The sequence below is a fragment of the Hippocampus zosterae genome, chromosome 20 (genome assembly GCF_025434085.1).
Source record: "Hippocampus zosterae strain Florida chromosome 20, ASM2543408v3, whole genome shotgun sequence".
NCBI lineage: Eukaryota > Metazoa > Chordata > Actinopteri > Syngnathiformes > Syngnathidae > Hippocampus > Hippocampus zosterae.
This window is the reverse complement of record NC_067470.1, coordinates 11,334,940-11,350,309: the sequence shown is the minus strand read 5'-3', so window position 1 is coordinate 11,350,309 and position 15,370 is coordinate 11,334,940. Positions and strand designations below refer to the sequence as shown.

At 46.2% G+C, this 15,370-nt stretch overlaps 2 protein-coding genes across 2 annotated transcripts; both read right to left on the bottom strand.

The window, feature by feature from the left end:
• Nucleotides 1–10,232: 10,232 nt before the first annotated feature.
• LOC127593091 (galectin-4-like) lies at nucleotides 10,233–11,548 on the bottom strand. The gene is made up of 4 exons (XM_052054319.1): nucleotides 11,404–11,548; nucleotides 11,197–11,282; nucleotides 10,626–10,785; nucleotides 10,233–10,397 (listed from the first exon to the last, which is right to left on the bottom strand). The coding sequence occupies exons 1-4, from the start codon at nucleotides 11,452–11,454 to the stop codon at nucleotides 10,248–10,250; spliced, it is 447 nt and encodes a 148-aa protein (XP_051910279.1). The 5' UTR covers nucleotides 11,455–11,548; the 3' UTR covers nucleotides 10,233–10,247.
• Nucleotides 11,492–14,568, bottom strand: LOC127593455 (snaclec 1-like). Its single transcript, XM_052054913.1, has 6 exons — nucleotides 14,190–14,568; nucleotides 13,236–13,388; nucleotides 12,996–13,105; nucleotides 11,807–11,921; nucleotides 11,547–11,729; nucleotides 11,492–11,514 (listed from the first exon to the last, which is right to left on the bottom strand). The coding sequence occupies exons 1-6, from the start codon at nucleotides 14,245–14,247 to the stop codon at nucleotides 11,492–11,494; spliced, it is 642 nt and encodes a 213-aa protein (XP_051910873.1). The 5' UTR covers nucleotides 14,248–14,568.
• Nucleotides 14,569–15,370: the final 802 nt, after the last annotated feature.

Below are 15,370 nucleotides of genomic sequence, written 5' to 3'. Positions count from 1 at the left end.
GAGCCTACTCACCACCAGGTGGTGATCAGTTGACAGCTCCGCCCCTCTCTTCACCCGAGTGTCCAGAACATGCGGCCGCAAATCCGATGATACAACTACAAAGTCAATCATCGAACTGCGGCCTAGGGTGTCCTGGTGCCAAGTGCACATATGGACACCCGTATTTTTGAACAAGGTGTTCGTTATGGACAATCCGTGACGAGCACAGAAGTCCAATAACAAAACACCACTCGGGTTCTGATCGGGGGGGCCGTTCCTCCCAATCACGCCACTCCAGGTCTCACTGTCATTGCCCACGTGAGCATTGAAGTCCCCCAGCAGAACAAGGGAGTCCCCAGCAGGAGTACTCTCCAACACCCTCCAAGGACTCCAAAAAGGGTGGGTATGCTGAGCTGCTGTTTGGTGCATATGCACAAACAACAGTCAGGACCCGTCCACCCACCCGAAGGCGGAGGGAGGCAACCCTCTCGTCTACCAGTGTGAACCCCAATGTACAGGCACTGAGCCGGGGGGCAATGAGTATGCCCACACCTGCTCTGCGCCTTTCACCGTGAGCAACTCCAGAGTGGAAGAGAGTCCAACCCCTCTCGAGAGAACTGGTACCAGAACCCAGGCTGTGTGTGGAGGGAAGTCCGACTATATCCATTCGGAAATTATCTGCCTCACACACCAGCTCGGGCTCCTTCCCTGCCAGAGAGGTGACATTCCATGTCCCAAGAGCTAGCTTCTGCAGCCGAGGATTGGACCGCCAGGCTCCCCGCCTTTGGCTGCCGCCCAGCTCACATTGCACCCGACCCCTTTGGCCCCTCTCATGGGTGGTGAGCCCATGGGAAGGGCGACCCACGTTGCCTCTTCGGGCTGTGCCCGGCCGGGCCCCATGGGTGTAGGCCCGGCCACCAGGCGCTCGCCAACGAGCCCCACCTCCAGGCCTGGCTCCAGAGGGGACCCCGGTGACCCGCGTCCGGGCAAGGGAAACTTAGATCCATTTATTGTAATGTTCATCAGGGGTCTTTGAGTCGTGCTTTGTCTGGCGCCTCACGTAGAACCTGTTTGCCATGGGTGACCCTGCCAGGGGCATAAAGCCCCAGACAACTTAGCACCTAGGATCATTGGGACACACAAACCCCTCCACCGGTAAGGTGACGACTCACGGAGGGGACCACTGATATACCAAAATAAAAAGACTGCCAAGTCACCTCCCGCTGACACAAAGAGCCCGCTGCATGAAAAGCACCTGTCAAACCAGCGCTCAAAATGTGTCTGATGTGATGTGGCAGGCCAGATCTGGCCCCCGGGCCTTGACTTTGACACCCGCGGTGGACATGAACACCCATGAAACACACCGGGCTCACTCGAGCCCGCTATTTTATTTTGTTTTTATTTATTTTAAACAAAGCAGCTTGTGACATTTTGGTGGTCTTGAAATGTAAAATTGAACAAGAGGGCAACCATTTTGAATTTACTGTACTTTAAAAGTTGGTGTCTCCTTGACGACAAAAGCTGCTGTCACTTGATCCACGCGATCAAATCGTCGAAAGATGTCTCACATTTGATTTTATTCCAGGGATGAAGAAATCCATGAACCTATTTTTCATCGTAGTGGTATCGCCACCTACTGGCTAAAGCAAAAGTGGTGACATGGCGACTGGTACCGCGATCCTTCTCGTCAGGTGGAATTACTCTTTGATGTGATGAAGCCAGCAGGTTTGTCTGCAGAATTTAAGCGCAGCTCGCCACTTATGTACACACGGACGCACCCCCAACATCAGAAGTTAAAAGGAAAAGAGCTGAACTTTTAAGGTTGGTGATTGGCCATCGTGAAGTCGGGCACGGGTGGTGCTACCGGGAGGCCGGCGGTGGCGCTAGCTTTACGAGGACACGTTTCAAAGTTGTACATCGAAAACAAAGCGGTCGTTGTCATCATGAAATCGAAGGCAAGACTCCGGGAAAACATAACGTACTGGCTTCTGTATTGTACTTTAGCTGGCAACATCAAGGCAGGCATTGCGCAACAAAACATTTCAACTTTATTTTGGACTTACCCCTTGCGAAGAGTCATGCCATTTTCTAGTTCATCCAACAGACAAAGTTAACAGAACACATTGAACACGTCACTGTAACCCACCCCCGACCAATCGCGTACAGACTGACACAGTTCGGGGACAAACTGAATGGAGATTAGATCCCACAAACGCAGACACAAAGCCCGTACAAAAAATATTTCTGAGCAAAAGCGCACTGGCAAAGTAGAAACAGTAATCAATGGTCCAAAAGAACCAGAAAAATAGTACATTAACAAAATTTTTGTTTGTTTGGGGGGATGGCATTCTATAGTTAGTGATTGCTTTCAGGCCATTCCATACAGATGCAGAGTCATTAGCAGAGAACTGGTTTTTCAGCCTCTCTGCATAGCTTCTCTTAGCGATGTTAATTTCCTTTGTCAATTGGTTTCGGGCGTGTTTGTACAGTGCCCGATCTCCACTTCCAAATGCGGCCTCTTTCTCTTTCCTGAGTTGCCTGAGTTTGGGAGTAAACCATGGCTTGTTATTGTTTAAGGAGCGTAAGGACTTCGTTGGTACACACACGTCCTCACAGAAACTGATGTATGATGTTACAGTGTCTGTGTATTCATCCAGTGTGCCCGTTGAAGTTTCAAAGACGCCCCAATCGGTGCAGTCTAAGCATTCTTGTAGAGCTAGCTTTGCTTCATCTGTCCATTTTTCACAGTCTTAACAAGGGGTTTAACACATTTGAGTTTCTGTCTGTATGTAGGTATTAAGATTAAGATTAAGATTAAGATTAAGAAAACCTTTATTAGTCTCGCAATGGAGAAATTCCAGATTCACAGCAGCAAAGTTATGAAAGGAAGAAGTAGAACAACAAAAAAATAGGAGCTGCTGGAAAGGCAGCCACTCTCGCGGCGCCATTTTGAAGTCAAAATAACAAAAAATAACTCAAGACAAAACACAGGACAGAGACAGTCGTGCACTTTTCTGCATACACTTTGTTGTCTGAAGCAGTTATAGATGAAAGAGGAGAGGATCAAAGTTTCCTTTCACCAGTGGATCAGAGACATCATGCTGAAAAATGTGCACACGTCTGCTACAAGCAAAGTTTTGAAAGCAAACACGAAGCTGTAGCATCCATTGACGAAAAGAGATTAGTTCACTTCTCCTGTCCCACATAATCCGCTTCAAACTCCAAGCCGCGACTCCCAGCTCCAAATCCGCATCGGCACTCCGCGCCAACGCTCCTTTCTTCTCATCGTCGGCTCCTCAAGACCTCCATCCATCCAGCCGCAGACCGTTCAACAGCACCGATCTCTCCACTGAACAAAGCGGGGCTGTGAAAAATGCTGCCCATTACAGGCACAAGACACAAGCGCCCCGGGACTGTCCAGCAACGACAGTCAAATGGCGCCGACATTCCTCCAGTCAAAAACAGTGCTGGTATACCCATGCTGCCGAGAAGGCGCAACCACCAAGCACAGAGTCTCCTCCTTGATGAATGTCGTGGCCAAAAAATGCTGAAAAAGGTCCACATCAAGTCCACACGACGTAACAACAAACACAAAGTGACAAAAGAAACACAAGAACAACAAAAAAAAGCAAGGCTCATGAGAGCACTTGCTGCTTACTCGGGCGCCATCTTGACTTCAAAAGTGGATTAAATTGTGGTCAGAAAGACCCAATGCTGCACGGGCGACCGATCGGTATGAATTTTTGATTGTTGTATAGCAGTGGTCTAGAATGTTGCCTTCTCTGGTGGAACAGTCGATGTGCTGCTTATATCTGGGAAGTTCACGGTTAAGATGTGCTCTATTAAAATCGCCCAAAATGATCAGGGGTGACTCTGGGTATTTTAGTTCGAGTTTGTTTACTTGTTCGGCTAGCGTTTGTATCGCCGTGTTAACGTTAGCTTGTGGCGCAATGTAAACACCGACTAGTAAAAAGGAGGTGAACTCACGTGGCGAGTAGAATGGCTTGCAGTTTAAAGACAGCGACTCCAGGTCCGGGCTGCAGTGTGCGTCGAGCTTCGTGACATCGGTGCACCATTCTTCGTTGATACAGAAGCAAATCCCACCACCTTTCGATTTCCCTGATAGCTCCGTGTCGCGGTCGGCTCGGAGAAGGCGGAAGCCGGGTAGATGTAGCGCGGAATCCGGGTGGCGGTCACTGAGCCAGGTTTCAGTGAAGCAGAGCGCAGCAGAACGTGCAAAGGTTTTGTTGGTCTTTGTGAGGAGAAGAAGTTCATCCATCTTGTTTGGCAGAGATTGTAGATTAGCAAGATGGATCGATGCGAGCGGGGTTCGAAATTAACGCTACCGGAGCTTGACGAGCACGCGGGCTCGCTTCCCCCTCCTCCGGCGGCGTTTCCATGCTCCGTACAGCGCAGCCGCGCCGCTCGCGATTAGCTCCGAAAAACCTTGTGGATTTTCGTGTGCTGGTGAAAAAAGACCGAGTGTAGACTCCCCAATTAGCAGCAACTTTTCCCTCGTGTAAGTAAGGCGCTCAGGGTCGCCAAAAACAAACGAAAATAACAAAAACAGGGATAATACTAGGGAGCGTGTGACCGAGGCTGCCATACCTGTCGGCGCCCTGATGACGTGTCATCGGGGGAATTCAAACTCAGAAAACGTGCTCAACTCGGCCCTAAAATGCATTTAAAGCAATAAAAATTCAAATTGAGTGTCACGCCTAAACCAAAGGACTTATGCACACATTTCAACATGTATTTAGTTCAGGTTGACATCCCGAAGCCTAAATGAGCATTAATTTGACCACACAACTCATTCCTACGAAGATACAATCAAACTCAGAAAACGTGCTCAACTCGGCCTGATAATACATTAAAAGCAATAAAAACTCAAATTGAGTGTCACGCCTAAACCAAAGGACTTATGCACACATTTCAACATGAATTTAGTTCAAGATGACCTCCTGAAGCCTAAATGAGCATTAATTTGACCACACAACTCATTCCTATGAAGATACATTAAAAGTCAAAAACCGTGCTCAACACGGCCTGAAAGTGCATTTAAAGCAATAAAAATTCAAATTGAGTATGACACCTAAACCAAAGGACTTATGCACACACTTAAATCATGTATTTTGTTCAGGATGACCCCCTGAAGCCTAAATCACCATTAATTTGATCACACAACTCATTCCTATGAATATACATTCAAAGTCAGAAAATGTGCTCAACTCGGCCTGAAAATGCATTTAAAGCAATAAAAACTCAAATTGAGGGTCACGCCTAAACCAAAGGACTTATGCACACATTTCAACATGAATTTAGTTCAGGATGACCTCCTGAAGCCTACATGAGCATTAATTTGACCACACAACTCATTCCTATGAAGATATATTCAAAGTCAGAAAACGCGCTCAGCTCGACCTGCAAATACATTTAAAGCAATAAAAACTCAAATTAAGTGTCACGCCTAAACCAAAGGGCTTATGCACACATTTCAACATTGACTTAGTTCAGGGTGGCCTCCTGAAGCCTAAATGAGCATTAATTTGATCCGTGCGCGTTCGGTGATTGGATTAGCGCCTGCTAGATCTATCACTGCATTTTAACCCAAAATGGCCAAAGGAGAAGACGTTGATCTGGTTGCAGAACTACTTTCCACACAATTTTCAAGACGGGCCTTCTGCGAAAAGCTGGATATTGTGCGAAGAGGTCGCCCAAGTCTTGCGCTAGCTAGCCTGTCCCAGCAAGCAAATGCACGGGCCGCCATTATTATAATGTCATTCGTCAATGCTAAAAACGCAGTGGCAGGTCATGCATTTCAACCGTAGGCCTAACAGTGACGTCACATACATTAACGCAATACAGCCTCGTCAAGCAGCACTTAATTTCAGGAGCATTTAAATCCATCAAGTATGCAATTAAGAGCAGGAAACTAAATTTACAGATATTTTCAAACATAAAAATATTTAAAAATACTAAATAAAATGTGTGCTGTATGATCTTAAACAAGTCTGTCCAATAAATTGCGCAATGTCGCAATTACATATAAGACACCAACCATACAATAACAAAACAAACTATTCTTTGAAAATAAAGTGAACAGATCATTTGCAACAACACAAGCAAGCTGAAATATGACTGGTTAAAAACTCAACCATAATAAATAACTAAGTTATCGAGTGGCTTCCAATGTTATTTAAAATAACATTGATAGCCACTCGACAAAGTAGAAATAATATGACGTAAACAATACAGAGAATAATTTTGTTTACATATTTATGAAAATTGTCACGTCGCATGCTCGCCGACAGGTGGCGGATTTTTCCCTCCGCCTGTTCGGTTTTTTCTGTTGTGCACGAGGCGATTTCTCATCGCCTCGGGCTCAACGTGACAAAAATAAAATAACAAATTTATGTTATATTCTCAGAAAAGTACATTTAGGTTTAGGCCAGCACAGAAGGCCTTGCTGTCCTTGACGGAACGCCACTGTAAAAACGGTGATAGTAACAATATAACACGTTCATTATTCAAATAATAATAATAATAATAATAATGCATTTTATTTAAAAGCGCCTTTCATGCCACCCAAGGACACTGTACAGACAATAAGAAAATACAATGTAAAAATTGGTAAGCAAGATATTATATAAAAACAGGACATAAAAATCATAAAAAACATAGGAAATGGAAGAGCTGTGTGTCTAAAAACACACCTGTTCAGGTGTGTTTTTAGACGGGACTTGAAAGTTGAAAAGAGGTGTGCAGTTTTGGAGGTTCGGAGGTAGGTTGTTCCAAAGCATTGGAGCAGCGTGACTGAAGGCTCTGTCTCCCACGGTGCTCAGGCGGGCAGGGGGCACTGACAGGCGGAGGGACGACGATGATCTGAGGGAGCGAGTGGGGATATGCACCTGGAGAAGGTCGGACAGGTAAGGAGGGGCCAGGTTGTGGATGGCCATATATGTACTGTATATAGAAGCAGTTTGTAATTGATGCGATGTTGAACAGGGAGCCAGTGGAGCTGTTGGAGAACGGGGGTGATGTGCTGCTGGGAAGATGTTTTTGTGATGATGCAAGCTGAGGCGTTTAGATCCAGCTGGATTTTATGGAGGGACTTTTGAGGTAGGCAGAAGAGGAGAGCGTTGCGGTAATCAAGGCGGTATGTGACAAGACTGTGGACAAGAATAGCAGTGGTCGGGGGGGGGGGGGGGGAGTTTGATAATAGTGCGGAGGTGGGAATAAGCAGTGCGGGTGATGGTGTTGATATGTGAGTGGAAGGTGAGCATGCTATCCAGGATGACACCCAGACTCTTGACCTGGGGTTCAGGGGGACACTAAGGAGCTGTCGATGTTGAAGGAGAAACTGTTTACTTTAGATAAAGCGGATTTGGTGCCAAGAAGGAGGATTTCAGTTTTATTAGCATTTAATTTAAGAAAGTTTGTTGTGAACCTTGTTTTGAGTTCGGAGAGGCAAGAGGTGAGGGAGGCGGGTGGGAGTATGGAGTTTGGCTTGCAGGAGAGGTAGGGCTGGGTGTCATCAGCAAAGCATTGAAAGTGGATATTACATTTGCGGAGGATACGACCAAGAGGCAGGAGGTAGATGATGAAGAGAAGGGGACCTAGGACAGATCCCTGTAGTACACCTCTGCTGACTGGGGAGGGCTTTGAGGTAATGGGGAGGGCTTTGAGGTAAAGGATTTGAGCAGGACAAACTGAGTGGGGCCGGTGAGGTAGGAGTGGAACCAACTGAGGGGAGTGTGGGAGAGACCAATGGAGGAGAGTCTACTGAGGAGGATAGGGTGAGAGATTGCGTCAAAGGCGGCGCTCAAGTCTAAGAGGATGAGGATGGAGACTAAACCGGAATCAGATGCTATGAGGAGATCATTTACAATACGGATTAGGGCAGACTCTGTGCTGTGGCGGGGGCGGAAACCAGACTGAAGGGGTTCATAGAGAGAGTGGAGGGACAGGTGGGAGTGGAGTTGAGCAGCAACAGTTTTTTCTAGGATTTTCGAGATAAATGAAGGGTTGGAGATGGGGGGGTGGTTATCGAAGTTGTTGGGGTCAGAGCCATGTTTTTTCAGTTTGGGGGTGATAGCAGCGGTTTTGAAGAGTGATGGGACAATACCAGAAGAGAGTGAGGAGTGGATAATGGCAGATATGAGAGGAAACAGGGAAGGAAGGCAGGATTTAACAAGTGATGAAGGGAGGGGATCGAGCTGGCAAGTGGTGGGCTTGGATTTGAGTATGAGGTTGGATAATTCAGCAGCCGTGGGCGGAACAAAACTGGAGAAGAAATGACAAGAAAAAGGTTCAGACGGTGATGGATCTTAAGGATTTTGTGATTGAAGTGCTCCATTATGGAGTTGCAGGTTGCTGTGGAGTACAGGTGGGGGGGAGAGAATTTGGTGGCCGGAGGATTTTGTTCATGACGGAGAAGAGAGTTCTTGAATTTCCTTCATTGGAGAGGATGAGGTCGGAGTAGTAACTGGATTTGGTGTGTGCAATTTGGTCCTTGTATTAAGTGAGATGGGTAGTGTACATGTCCTTATGGATGCTGAGACCGGTTTTCTTATAGAGTTGCTCAAGTTGGCGCTTATTTTATTTCAATGACCTAAGAGCGGGTGTAAACCAGGGGGCAGATGTAGAGAATGAAGCAGTCCTGGTCTTCAGGGGGCGAGAGAATTTAGAATATTTGTGAGGCAGGCGTTGTACTGAGTGGTGAGGTCATCCGGGTTTGAAAGGGCGTCTGGGGCCGGGGAACGGTCGATAATGGAGCAGAAGGTGTCAATGTTGATATTTTTGGTTTTACGAAAAGAAATGAGGTGGGAGGTTTTGATTGTAGAGAGACGGAGTACGGTGTTAAAAGTGAGGAGGAAATGATCGGTTTCAGGAAAAACATCAGCAGTGGCCTTGGAGGAGGAGAGGCCAGAGCAGCAAACCAAGTCCAATGTGTGGCCTTTGATGTGGGTGGGGAAGTCAATAAGACAGTGTATCGCGAGGCTCTCCAGGTAGGATGTGACGTCTCTGGTGAGTGGCAGGTCGGGGTTGTCCATGTGAATATTGAAATCTCTCAGCAAAATTTAATTTGCCGAGAGAGTGGATAAGTGTATTGATTGTCCCAGTGTGGGACAAATAAAGGACATTGTATCTTATTAGGCTGGAAAATTCATTGACAAAATTGCTATGTGGCTTCGGGGGGCGATAAACTGTGGCAGTGATGGTTGGCGAGGGTCCAGGGAGTTTAAACACCAGGCATTCAAGAGCTGCATGCAGGGACGGAGACAGGCAAGACTTTCCACTTCTCGCTGTGGATTACCGCGAGGCGTCCTCCACGGCCGTTGCCACGGGGACGGAAGATGTAAACAAAGTCGGGAGGAGTGGAGTTGTTCAGAGCAGCAAAGTCGTTTAGGTTTCTGTTAAAACGAGGAAGTCAAGTTTGCGTTCGGCGAGGACGTCTTGGATGAGGTGTCCCTGAGTGAGCGGATGTTCAGCAGTTTCTGGGAGGATGTCGAGAAGTGGACCAGGTCGAGTTGATTGAGCCAGGGTTTTTATACTGTCTACGCGACCCGCGGTGAATGTAGCGACGTCGAGGCAGGCCAGCGATGTCAGGATGATGGTGCAATTCTGGAGGCGGAGGCTCCGGTGCAATCCTCCGGATCCGGAGAAGATCCGCGACAGAATAGTGGAGCAGTCCTGTCACTGGATGATGGCAGAACGTCAGGAGTATCAGGAATAATCCAAAGGCGACGAAGTTGTGGCGCCCCATGACGAGGGAGAAAGGCCGGTGTGGTGACAGCTGGTAAGCTTAGGCTACCGGCGTTAGCCTGTGGACTAAGTTATGAATTGGGGTTTGATTGGTCAGGTGAAGTGATGGTTCGTTACATCAATCACAATCAGAAGGAATATCTGAGCTTTGAAAAGTTTGGAGTGAGAAGCGGCGACATACACGCCAGCACCCTCTCAGCCCAGAAGCTTTAAATACCCATCAACTCCGGTGAGTTTAATAAGCGTTTTGGGGGTTTTCCCCCCACATTTTTAGCTCGTGGTGTGCCGCGAGATTTTAACAATGGGAAAAAGTGTGCCTTGGCTAAACGGTTTGAAAAACATTGCTTAAATGAGATATACACATGCAATGCAGGTTTTTTTGAAGTGCATTTGTTCCACAGCAACCAAACATGGACTCCTGCAGATTAACGGTCAAGAAACCCCCCATAGACAATATGTCGATTGAAGAAAGTAGGGCTTCTGATCTGGCCGCGGCGGTCACATCATTTCAGCCTCACGTCCTTAAGCAACAGGGTATCCCCGATCGTTAGTGCCGTAATGCTTTGCGGGTCTCCAACCCAGTTCACGACCTCCAGCTGCTGGGCGCCGTCGACGCTCAGGTGGAAGCGGTCGACGTGGCACCGGATGATCACCTGAATGACACGACAGCAGTATGAGCAATGTGCTGGCGAAGAGCTCTTTCACTGTCAATTCTAGACAAAACGATGGGCTGGTTGTCAAGAGGTCTCTGGTATATACGTATAGTGCACTGAAATTGATGTAAATGACCATCAGACCACCTTGCTGTCCACCAATAAACAGTTACGGCAGTCATGGAGATGTATGCCAAATGACACCGTCGACGTCGTGATTGAGCTGACCTCAAAGTTGTGTCCAGGTCCAAAGAGGAAAGAGTCCATCTCTTTCTCCTCGATATTTTTGGTCCCATTCAGGTCGGCGGTCAGAAGAATCTTTTCGTCTTTCACGCGAAAGACCAGGAGCAGTGCAGTGTCGTTGGCCGTGACCAGCTCGAACATCAACCTGCAATATTTACTCATTCAGGTGTCTTCAAACTAGGAATGTACAAAAGACAATTCGGTCGGCTTTTCGATGTGTGGGTTGCGAAACGATTCAAGGACGCTTCGTTGTGACAGTGACCAATGATGCGATTACATTTGGCATCAGTTCAAGAGAGAATAGTGCAACAGATTTTCAGGTTGTCACTTGATGTGCATTCAAATCAACTGGTCAGGCCTGTCAATGTGCAATTTCCTTCTGCTATCTCCACTAAAAGGTCATTGCATAGGTATCTCGATACATTCCAAAGTAGAACATACTTGCATCTTTAAAAAGATAACACGGGATCTTCCGGTTCAAAACAATTTGTTTGACGCACAAACATGTCGCGGGAACTGAATTCCTTGTGGGAACGGAGGTTGGGAGGCTACGTACTCTTCGGCCATAGGTATGACTTGTCCTCTGATGGCGATGCTGCTGCCCACACCGAGCAGCCCCAAAAGGTCAACTCTGAATCCATCCTGCGCGCATACGATTTGTTACAGTCAAAAATGAAATTCAATAACAGTCCAATGTTAGAACTACTCCTCGCTCTGAAAAAGGGCTGTCGTGCATAATACACACCACAAGTCCGAAACTCACCGGATGAGGCGCCAAAAGAAGTAGAACCGGACCTTCCGCGTCATCAGGCATGTGCGTCAGAGAAGAGTTTTCACTCCAGTGTGTGACATTACCTGGTCCTGATGTTGGCAGCTGGGGAGGAGGACACGTGGGAAGACTGGGACAGGTAGTCATAGGAAGATTAGTCGGACAGGTCAGACGGGGAACAGGAGGACAGGTGGTAGGAGGGGCACAAGTAGCACAATGACACTCAGGACAACTACAAGGACGACACTCCAACTTGGGACAAGGACACTTATCACAGGTGCACGCAGGACATGTACAGGTAGGACAAGGGGAGCCATGGTCTGCAGGAAAGGAATTTAGGTTGAACGCACACATTCCCTAAGAGGCCAAGTACGTGACGCATTCATGACTCTCTGACCTTTTTGACAGATGAATGGCAGGGCTTTGCCGCAATCCATGTCGGTGAGACGTCGGTTCCCCCTCACCACAACGCATTCATGGTGCCATGGCTCAGGATCCCAGTCAAGGAAGTCCTGTACATTACAAGGGACGAATGATTTGAGCATGTGTCGGTTTCAGGACATGTTCCTCATAGCCCTTGTGACACTAAACAACCACCTCGACAATTATCCAAAGTAACAAATGATTTTTGGGGAGCCTGGACTAGAAATGTAATGAATAAGATAAGATATCCTTTATTCGTCCCACACTGGGGAAATTTACAGCCTCCAGCAGCAAGAATGTATGTAGTAAGAAGAAAGGAGAAAGAGAAAAAAAAACAACAAACATCTTTCAATGAATGACTTGCTCATTAAGATTTTTACACTCTTTTGATAAAAATAGATGATTTAACACGTACCCAATTCAAGGGGCTGCAGAGGATTACCCTCCATTTCTTAGGTACATTTGACCCGAGTTGTTTCACTGTTCTATAGTCACTTGTATTCTTTGGCATTTGACTCAGCATGACTTAAGATTTGTTCTTGGTTTTGCTGTTCGGTGCTTTCTACCGTCTTTGTTACCGATTTGCTTTACTGTTTGTTGGATATGTTAATTGCTCCATGTACAGCACTTTGTATGCAGTGATGGCTGTTTGAAAGTGCTCGAGAAATACAGTTGAGTTGAGTGTACATGTCAATAGACTACATGCTGCTGGTGGTTGAATTTTTTTTCAAAGTACATTTTTGCAGCTAAAGCTTATTACTGACACCAAGAGCAAGTGTGTGTGCGGCATGATGTCCTTTATTTTTGGATCCTTTGACTGCCTAAAACATTAGGTTGAGCGCACACATTCCCATCAAATGTATCTTCCTGTTGTGTGCTTTTCTAGCCTTGTGACCTTGGTTTTAGTCCGGGTTTTCTCATCTTATTGGCAAATTCCAACAATGTCCTTGCAATAAAGCTTCACCAGAGTTTAAAATTGATTTTTATTGTTCAAATGTTTGGACGCCAGTACGCTGTCATTCCCTGTTTAAATTCACTTTGAAAGATCAGCACTTCACTTCCATCCTCTACCAACAATGTTGATATTTCCACCTTTTTCTTGTTATCACCCCAGATCTTACTTTTTGCCAAATAAATAAGAATGCGGCAAATCATTTACTTACCACAGAGCTTCCGTCAGTAAATGAAAGGGTCTTCCTCCACCAGAAAAGCCAATAGGTGTACCAGCCGATATGCATTCCCACCCATGTGTTCGCGGAGCCCTCGCTCAGGCCTTTGGGAAAGGCGGACAACAACAACACTCACAGCAATTAGTTTGAGCACAAGAACACGACTCACATAGGTGGACGTCGTGAAGCATTGTGTCCTGCCATTGGCAGGACTCCCCAAATCGTAATGCTCACCATTCAAGAACACCACCTCGTGGTGTGCGTGGAAGCTGGCCAGGTGACCACCCTCTTGGACACAGTGATCCTCGGCCTGATGCCAACATCTGGGCATGCTGAAGAAGCGGAAGCAACCCGTGCCATATCTCTTCCACAAGCCGCTCTCAACGCCTGAGGACAGACACATTTTGAGCGGTCGTTTGACAGGGGCTTTCATTCAGGGGGTGCTCTTTGTATCAGCAGGAGGTGGCTTGGCAGTCTTTTGGCCAACCGCTCCTGAGTCTTCTTCCTTTCATAACTTTGCTGCGGTGAATTGGGAATTTCTCCATTGTGAGACTAATAAAGGTATTTCTTATCTTATCTTATACAAGGGGTGTCCAAACTGTGGTCCGAGGACCCCTAGTGGCCCGGCACATGACCCAAAAAAACGTCTAAAAACATACAATTAAGCCATTATCATGATAAGAACAACATTTTTATCTTCAAAACACTGCAGTGAATAAAGATCATTCTATTTTAAGAGACAAAAATAGTTTCTTCCACTTTGTGCTTGATGGCTGATTGATCCAGACGTCACATTAATGATACTCGGGTAACTGGTCACCTTTGTTTTTTTTTTTTTTTCTTTTTTGGTTCTGTTTATGGCCATGCGATTGGGCTGTTGTTAAGAGGGGTGTTAGGCACCCCCAAAAAAATCAGCTACTTTCCTTAACACCTTGAACAGAAAGCCGATGAAACGAGCAGTACAAACAATGTATAATTTCTTTCTTGACTGACTTGAGCTTAAAAAAGTTGATGAATTTTAAGGGGGCCTTTCATCCTTCCATTTTTTTTTGCATCAAACCTTTGGACATCCCTGTTGTATACATGACAGACTTGCAGAATGAATCATATTAAAGTTAATACAAAATATCGACTGGTAAGTAAGACTCTTCTAAGGGACCAGGCATTTTTTTTCTCTTCCATACTTACACATGACCGAAGACGCGAACAAGCTCAGCACGCAGGCCATCAGCAGACATGGCGACATGGTGACTGCTACCGTGGTCCGTCACGAGGAGAAGAGATACGCTCTGGTCAGGTGGAATTACTTTTCTGGTCAGGTGGAATGACTCTCCGATGTGATGAAGCCAGCGGGCTTGGCTGCCGAATTTAAGCACAGTTCACACGGAACAACATGAAGAGTTGAAAGAAAAAGGGCTGCCCTTTCAGTTCGCCAATGAGCCATCACAAAGATGGGAACGGGCGGTGCTACAGGGGATTCAGCGGGGGACACATATCAAAGGTGTATACCAATAACAAAGCGGTTGTTGTCATCGTGAAATCGAAAGAAAGGCAAATGACCCCAGTAAAGCGCAACGTACTGCTTGCATCTGTGCTGTACTTTAACTGGCAACATCAAGGAAGGCGTTTTGCAACATAACGTTTCAACTTGATATTGTATTTGCCCTTTGTCGTGAGTTGCGTCATTTTACTGTCTTTGTTATGAACTTGCTGTTTTATTGTTGGATATATGATATTTGCTCCACATACGGCACTTTGTATACAGAAATGGTTGTTTTAAAGTGCTCTATAAATACAGTTGAGTTGAGTTGAGTAGAGGGAGGGGGGTCCAAAAGACAAAGCCAGTGACCATAACAGAACACATTGAACACCTCGCTCCCACTCGTCGCCAATCAATCACAGACAGATGTAAAACTGTAGAGGTCAAACGACACCCCTTACCAAGCATTCAGAGTCGAGTGTATGGATACAGTAATCCCTCGTTTATTGCGGGGGTTACGTTCCAAAAAGAACCAGTGATAAACGAAATCCGTGAAGTCGTGAACTTTATTTTTTTACAGTCATTATACAGTATTTAACTATATATACAATGAAATCAAAGACCAAATCTTCTTTTCAGGCCCTATTACAAAAAAAACTAACGTTTTAAATAAATATCATAGTTTTTGGAAATACTGTACTATCGAGACACGTCGCCGCCGATGCGTTCTGATTTCAAGGGTGAAAAACACTAAAAAGTAAACGGTACTAAATAAAATCTGTGAAACAGTGAAGCTGCGGAAAGTGAACCGCGTTAGAGCGGCTACTTTCCAAAGTATGTCAAATATGTAAGTGGGAACATGTACTGTATGTACAAGCCCCCCTCCCCA